This window comes from Copidosoma floridanum, unplaced genomic scaffold (assembly GCF_036245765.1).
Source record: "Copidosoma floridanum isolate Cflo_tuat_1 unplaced genomic scaffold, Cflo_Japanese_pri ptg000009l, whole genome shotgun sequence".
In the NCBI taxonomy this organism is placed as follows: Eukaryota; Metazoa; Arthropoda; class Insecta; order Hymenoptera; family Encyrtidae; genus Copidosoma; species Copidosoma floridanum.
The window spans coordinates 2,153,458-2,161,618 of record NW_028321886.1 but is presented as its reverse complement, the minus strand read 5'-3'; the positions used below and the strand labels follow the sequence as shown (position 1 = coordinate 2,161,618).

The 8,161-nt window shown below is 41.1% G+C and overlaps 2 protein-coding genes across 2 annotated transcripts; one reads left to right on the top strand and one right to left on the bottom strand.

The window, feature by feature from the left end:
* The first annotated feature begins 2,167 nt into the window (after positions 1-2,167).
* LOC106643570 (estradiol 17-beta-dehydrogenase 11) lies at positions 2,168-5,687 on the top strand. The gene is made up of 8 exons (XM_014358747.2): positions 2,168-2,378; positions 3,552-3,815; positions 4,470-4,594; positions 4,772-4,882; positions 4,989-5,150; positions 5,214-5,296; positions 5,372-5,488; positions 5,577-5,687. The coding sequence occupies exons 2-8, from the start codon at positions 3,578-3,580 to the stop codon at positions 5,677-5,679; spliced, it is 939 nt and encodes a 312-aa protein (XP_014214233.2). The 5' UTR covers positions 2,168-2,378; positions 3,552-3,577; the 3' UTR covers positions 5,680-5,687.
* Positions 5,324-7,614, bottom strand: LOC106643569 (chitinase domain-containing protein 1). The gene is made up of 7 exons (XM_014358746.2): positions 7,450-7,614; positions 7,105-7,254; positions 6,861-7,035; positions 6,677-6,786; positions 6,460-6,614; positions 6,052-6,384; positions 5,324-5,954 (listed from the first exon to the last, which is right to left on the bottom strand). The coding sequence occupies exons 1-7, from the start codon at positions 7,558-7,560 to the stop codon at positions 5,816-5,818; spliced, it is 1,173 nt and encodes a 390-aa protein (XP_014214232.2). The 5' UTR covers positions 7,561-7,614; the 3' UTR covers positions 5,324-5,815.
* Positions 7,615-8,161: the final 547 nt, after the last annotated feature.

The following is an 8,161-nucleotide window of genomic DNA, read 5'->3' as shown; positions in this document are numbered from 1 at the left end:
AAAGAAATAAGTATCTCGGTAAAATTATAGTTCAAAAGTCACGTTTCGCTCAAGCGTCTTGCCAAACGCATCTAAGCGTCGTCGCGTGCACATTTGCATGTACGTACCTACATACTGTGTGTATTTTGTGTGGCAAGGCTAATGGGGTGACGAGCACTTGCGGCTGAAGCGAATATATTTATGCGCGCTTGGGCCATATATTGTTTTGCGCTCCTTTGAGAGACCCACATAAGTCATTGTGATCAGTGGCTTTGCTTTCTTTTCTCTATATATATTTTTAGCGTTAGCGTGGAAAAACGACTACATTTTTTTTTTTCTCGATTCTTTCGAATTTCGCGGGTACCTGTGTACGAAATACTTTTGTGTATAATTATGGTTTGGAAATTTCAAAAAGATATTCGATATCGCAAAAAGATCCACTCGCCGACAGCGTAACGAGCGCATCGGTACACGTGATAAATTTCACAAATACGACGGAACGGCATTCGAAAAGCGCGCGATTACTATTATCTAATGTACCGATCGGCTGCACACCATTGCTTAATCAGCCATGTAACATTGATTAGATCATTAAAAAAAAAAACAAAAAAAAAACACCTAAACAATCTACGATGGTATCGAGTAAACTTTTCTTTTTTTTTTTTTTAGTTTCATCCTGTCGGCAGCGTTGCATGAAAAAAGAAAAAGCTACTGCGATCGTACATTCGGATAAACAGTTATGTATAATACCCACGAGCTGCATCGCTGCAGGTATAATTTTTCCCCAGAAAAGCGCATCGAGAGCTACTGTATATTCCATACGCCGAGAGGTTTGCCAATCGCAAGGACGAATATTTATGTATATGCGCGAGCACCGTCGAAGACAATCGACAGTATAGCAACAGCAGCACTTGAATAGCCGATGACAATATAAATTTTCAACGAATCGGCGTCTTTCGCGAGCTGCACTTTCGCGATTCGACATTCAATACCTATACCTCGCGTGACCCATAAAAATCGGCTCTGTCGATCGTTTGGTCGTAAAACCTTCTTTGTTCGCATCAAAAGTCCTGATGTTGCACGTGTCTCGGATAAAAAGGGCGCTTTTACGCAAGTTTACACAAATCAGACCGAAACTGTTGAGCGCAGAGAAAATGTGTTGATCCCGTATACCTACGTGCAAGAGATATATCTTTCGATCGCAAGGCGCGCGCGCCACCCCCCAGTGCCTCTGTTTCGTATATAATAATTTGTTTATGTCTAAAGACTTTGTTGCGCAAAGTACACATGTATAAATTTGTGCCTGCTTTTTGAACCACGCGTACCTATACGCGTATAAGCATATGCTTCCCAAGATCGGTATAGAATCAAAACGACAAATGCGTCAATTAGCGCGGGTTTACTTGCGCCAAGCACAAGTAAAAAGTGCTTGACTTTTGTCAATAGTACAATTCGAGTCGAGCCGGAAACCTTGAAAATATAAATATAGGAGCGTCGTGTGCGGGTCACTGCATGAATATGGTACTTTTTCTATAAGCAATCGTATAATTTATATAACTCAAGTGCCATTTGTATTTTACGTTTCTGCACGAATAAAACGAAGAACAGAAAAAAGCCCACGTATGTGATTCCCAATGAAAACGAGCCTTTGCCTCGTACCGATACTTTGGCTCCAAGTATCCGATTACCGATCGATCGCGTGCACGAGCGTGTGAAAACATCCTCCGCGAGTATACTGATTTGGCGATAATTTGGGGAAACAAAAAAAAAAAACATACTTATGATTGCATGAAATCTTTTCGATTGCACAAGTAGGTGTAGGTATGTATACTTTTCAACAGACCAGACTCGTCGAGTATGTAGGTAATAATGCCTATATACCTATCTATGTACCTATACGGCGAAGCAAAGGTAAGTACACAGAGGAGAGGAGAGCCGAAGAAGCAAAGAGAGAGGCACACGCTTTCACCTTTCCTTTATTCCCGGCAACGGATCGGTATACCTACTCTACTGCCGATGTTTAGAGATATTATTTATCTATATGTATATACGTAAGTGCACGTGCATCGCGCGAGAGGAGGGTTTTCGGAGCGCACGACGAGCCGCATGTATATAGCCGGAGAAGACGAAAGGATATAGACCCGCGAGTACTTATACTTACGGCATGTGGTACAGCGAGCCGCTCGTTTACACGCCAGTCCCGTTCGGACTCTCCTGCGCTCTCGACTCGCATTGCTTATTATATGTACTATTTGAGAGATCCTTGCTCGCTCGCTTGGATTTTTGGTGAAGACAGTTTTTTCAGTGAACAAGATTTTCATTTCTTTTCTTTTTTTTTTATTTCCTGTGCGCATGTGCACGTTGGTTTTTCAGTTGTCTCTTTGTTCCTTTTACACAAGGTGAGTCTGGGTTTTGGAGGGTTTTGGAGGGTTTTTGTTTTTGTTTTTTCGGCCCAATTCCCATGTATTCATTGGACGTTTTTACGGGCCATTCGAATTTTCAACAACAACAAAAGCGATAACTATTTTTCTGAAAAAACCTGATGGCAGATCGTGTAAATAATCATTTCGGTACTTCATGCAAGCAACTAGTTAGATCAACTTTTGCAACGAGTGTTACATGCAACTCTTACAAAACTGGATTAAACGCGATAAAAAAAAAAAAGAAAAAAAAATGTAGGCACCTAACGCGACATAGTCATATTTGGTTGTAAATTATCGTTGAAGCAATCACCTTTTGCGAGTTGTGAAATCAAAAAGCAAACACCCACAGTGATTTCCCATCATCATCTTCGCGGTGAGCAAACTTTGTCCACCGATGCATACTCGCGCCTCCCAATTGACATGCAGCGCTGCAAGCTCTCCGATGTATACTTAACGACGCGTCGACGCGCGGACAAGCGCTCGCGGCTTTTATTGTCCTTCGATACAATACAGCTATGCCTCAGTAGACGGGGACATGGAATTTTCCGTCGCGCCTTTCCAAATCCAAAAAAACAAAGTTGAAAACGCGAGACGTAAAAAGAAAGCTGCAATTAACGGGCGGTTTCAATAAAGTTCCGCCATTAATTAATCATTCCTGTATCCGACAGAGCACTCGTGGACACGCGCGTACCCGGGAAATTTCCCCCTCGCTACACGTGCACAGGGGGAAAGGGAGGTATTAACGTATGTACTTGACACTATAGATGCAGGCTGTTACTCGTAAAAGCACAGGACTCGGTACGGTATGGGGTATAATTACCGATTTCTCATATTTTGACCCGTGAACACGGAAAAAAGAAGAAAAAACGAAAATGGACCAAACAAGCGAAAGTTTGGGAGATCTATGTACATAATTATTTTTCACGCCACTGCGTCGAAATCCGCCCACTTGTTCTCGCGAGTGTCCGATTCACACAAAAGAAAAAATCATTCACGTCGTTGGGAATATGGAGGTAAAAAAGAAAGAAAGAAACAAACAAACAAACAAGGAAACTCGATATTTGGAGCATTTTAACTCCGTGGGTATGCATGCATGGGGCGCTTAGGAGGAAAAAGTAACACCCGAAACTCGGGGTCGTTTGGTTTCAGAAGGAGCAGCGGGGCGTCCCGCGAGGATGGAGTTGCGCGAGGCCATGGGCGTGCTGCGGAACTTGGGGCTCTTCGCTTGGCTGTCCATCATCTACGTCCTCGAGGCGCTTTTGCTGAGCCTCGTGCCGCGCCGCTACCGCAGCAAGTGCCTCAAGGACGAGGTGGCACTGGTGACCGGGGCAGCCGGGGGCATCGGCCGGCTAGTCGCCATCAAACTGGCGAAACGCGGCTGCACCCTCGTGCTCTGGGACATTGACAAATCTGGTCTGCTTGCACCTATATTATGTTCTCGTTGCTGCTTTCTTTGTTGATTATAGGTTGTACCCTCTGGGTTACAGTGCAAAGGGCAATAATCGTTTGGGATAAATACGTATAAATTAAATACATACGTATAGCGAGGATGCAGTGAAAGAGAAAGAGAAATATGTAGAAAGTGCTTTCTAAAGTTGCTCATTGTCGTCATTCCTCGCGGCTGCGGTCACGCGGAGTTTTGATAATTCAAGTGTAGCAAACATGATTTCTCGTCCATATACCTACATATTATTATATTCAGCTCCGAAGAGGAGAAAGATGTTTGGGCACGTTTTACTTTCTAAAGAAACGGAGATTCGGGAGATTATTGTCAATGGGTGTACAAGCGACGCCAGGTTGATTGTTTTTACCGATTGTATCATGGCCAATAGATCGGTAGGTTTGTGCACTATAAACGATACAGTCGTCTCTCGAAAGCAACGTTGGGAGACAAGCCTTCGAGTTCACACAGCTCGAGCTTGCCGAAAACCTATGTCATTATAAAAAAAAAACCTTTCGTTATTCGCAAGATCTTATCGGTGTAAACACCGCTTTCTCTCAGCTGTGTGTGTGTGTGTGTAGGTGATAATATGTACTTATGCGTTTCGTAAATCTTACTGGCTGCAGGTGTCGAGGAGACCGCCCAAGTCATAAAGGAGTCGGGCGGCAAGTGCTGGGCCTATCACTGCGATATAACCGATCGGGAGGTGGTTTACAATACCGCGAAAGCCGTCAAACTCGAGGTCGGCAACGTAAGTAATTACCGATTATTTCTTGTTTAATTAACTCGATTGAACGATGATTAATCCATGGAAGTAGATAATTTCAAAGAAAATAAATTCGCTGGTTCGAAGTGCGTGTAATACTTTTAATAGATTTTTAGAAAAGGAGATACTGTTTGTTTGGTAATTAACATTAATGGGGCACAGGTGACGATACTCGTTAACAACGCCGGCTACGTTTACGGCAGCACGTTAATGAACATACCAGACGATGAGATCGAGCGCACCTTCAAAGTCAACATCATCTCGCACTATTGGGTAAATATCATGCGTTTCTGTTTACTTTACCTCTTATTATTTCTCAAGTTTGAGAAAATACTGTGATATGTTTGTACGTAAAATCTTTACGTTGAAATTTGAATAGACGACAAAAGCCTTTCTCAAAGAAATGATGAGGGAAAACCACGGCCATATCGTGACGGTAGCCAGCGTAGCCGGTCTATTGGGTACCTACAACTGCACCGATTATTCGGCTACGAAATTTGCAGCTTGCGGATACCACGAGAGCCTCTACACAGAATTAAAGGTACGATTGCGTGTCTATTAAAACTTACGGGAATGAAATTTAAAAATGATTGTTTAACCACAGGCTCACGGCTACTATGGTATACACACGACGTTGGTATGTCCCTATTTCATCAATACGGGGATGTTTAGTGGAGTCAAGCCTAGGTAATGCAAGATAATTAATCGTATCAATGAAATATGAAAAAAAAAATCTCATATTTTATTGTTGATGAATGGTAGGTTGAGACCAATGCTCGAGCCTGACTACGTGGCCACTGAAGTTGTAGCAGCGATAGCAACAAACAAGGTCTTTGTCGTTCTACCTGCGGCTATCAGATACCTCACGCCACTCAAATAGTCAGTAAATTTCACGTCATTACACATAAAATATGGCAAACATACGACTGTTGTTTAATGTAAACGGTGTCATTTTTCACACTTTCAGTATATTACCAGCAAAAATGTGCTGGGCACTCATGTATCACGTAATACAAGGACCACAAGCCATGATGATGCTAAGGAGACGAGACTCCGAAATGATAAAGTGATAAAAAAAAAAAAAGTTGTCCTCGCGCTTGTGTCACTTTTTTTCTTTCGTAGAAAACAAAACAAAAACACTTCCTACTATTGTAAATATTGATTAGAGTGTAGAATACCGGTTTTTTGTGCGTTGTGTCCGTTCGTTCACAGTATATCGAAAAAGTAAGGCAGACCTTGGCCGAGCTCCCAAATGCTAACGCCAGTTTTTAATTCTCTGGCAAGTTCGAGTCTGGTCATGAGTGAGTAAAGCGTCGGAAAGAAAACGAATCCACCACCGTCGGATCTAAAATTGTACGATATAATGCACGTAATGTTAAGTACGAGAATGTATTAGATTGTAGGTATAAGAAATTATTTTTTAATATTTTCTAATTACTTACGTGACTTCGAAGAAATGCTCCTCGCTCTTGTCGTCCCAGCGTATCTTACCCTTAAAGTCCTCGAGAATTTTCAAATACTGCGAGCCCACGACGGCTCCGCCACCTTCGGCTGTGTAATGATATCCATAGAAATTCAATCCCAACAGTATTTGGGATCTCCTGATGTCTTTTTCTTTAGGTACGAGGTACTGGACGCATTTTTTTATCCATTCGGTCGGAGCATTCGGACCGGGTCGTTGGACGTTGGAAAAGTCATAGGTCATCAAAGAAAAGTATCTTATGTTTGGTGCTAGAGTATCAAAATCGTTTTTTGTAAACAGCTCCTTTTCCATTCTGCAAGAAAAGATTAGTTAATTTTCTTCTTTGTTGCGCGTATGAATTGTATTAGAAAATAGCAAGAGATTTTACCCCCTGAGTGGTGGAACGGCCAATACCGTATCGAGATTTTTCAATCTCAATCCCTCGGCTATGCTGTTAATTAAAGAGATAATTAGATGTTTACTGGCTCCAGAAATAACAAACTGATTCCATGCCTCCAAGACGTATCCGTCAAACGAATAAGCCTGTAATTTGTAAATGTTGAAAAATAAAAAAAATAAAATAAAAATATGAAAAGTTATTGCACCTCAGCTAAATCTATCAAGACTTTTATCAGTTTAAGTCGTTTTTGATGATTGTTGTTAAACGAAGCAATGTCATTTTTCGACCACTCTTCGAACATAATCCTAGGAAGTACTGGCAGGAAAAACAAAAATGTAACTGTTACACTACAAGTTGGAATAGTGAACCATCCAATGGAACAGTATTACCTTTGACAGTGTGATTTTCATTGTTCAAAGCTTTTATGTCATCAAGCCACAACTTCTGAAGATCGTGGGTTGGAACCTTGAAGGGGTCCTTGCTATTGACCACCAGCCAGACTGGTGATAGCAGATCGAATTTTCCATGGAATTGTTTTGCTTTTTCATAACCATCGGCGTTCCACTGTTGAAGTCACAAATAAAATTTCGTAATTGTAAAAATATCGAGTATTGTATCAATATATCAACTCACGGGAGTAATGTATCCGAGAAATTCACCCGAAACGTAGTGCCTTAGATTTGTATTTTTGTAATACGTGCCACAGTCACGTAGGATATCCTGAGCCCGGGTGTTTTGCTTGACAAGAGCTCTTTGAAAGACATCTTTTTCTACAGGACCAAACTGATTACAACAAATATTAAAACTGGAGTACTCAATGGTAGGTATAATTTTAAAGCAATTTTGATGAAAGCATTACCAGAGAAGTACAATTTTAAACAATTTAATTTTCAAGTAGAGTGTTGACACATTAAAGTTATCAAAACCTAAATAATGTGATGTAAAAATGAAGGAAAACAAGTATTTTCAGGAACTAACCCTTCTATGGACTTTATCCTTCTTGGGTTTTTTAGCACTGTCCGGTGACAGAGTTCCATGAGCCACTGTTAATAATAAAAAAAAATTGCACACTAATATCGAGACGTTCATTTCTAAATACTTTGAATCATTGAAAAGACCGACGAACTATTGTTTACACTCTGTTGTGTGATAACGTCAACAATGCTACACGTCAGCGGGTCAGCCGGTTGTTTACAATCAGCGCCATCTAGCGTTGTGATTTTCGGGATGACGGGATACCGACGGTCGACATCTTGCAGTTGGTATCTTCAACGGGTAAGTGAGTTGATTGTCGGTACAGCAGGTCTCACACATTTAAGCACAATTATATACCGACAATACCATCCATTTTTTCTGGGGGAAAACCCTAGGCCGAGAAAAAAATTTAAAGCACATACAAAATCTAGGGTTTTTCTCTCAAGACGATTTCCCCTAGATATTTTTTCTCCAAAAATCACAACGCTAGATGGCGCTGATCGTAAAGTGTTATTCGGGTCCCCACAGTGAATATAGGTAAACTTCGATAGGTATAAATAAATAATAAGTAGGAATATAGGTGTTGCCAATAGTTAAGTAATCCATTCATTTATTATGTACTATACTACTATACTAATTTATTGTGTCCGATGAATCTCACGGATGAGGAAATCTATGGGGCACTCATGAATAATTTCAAAATGCACTATGCGAG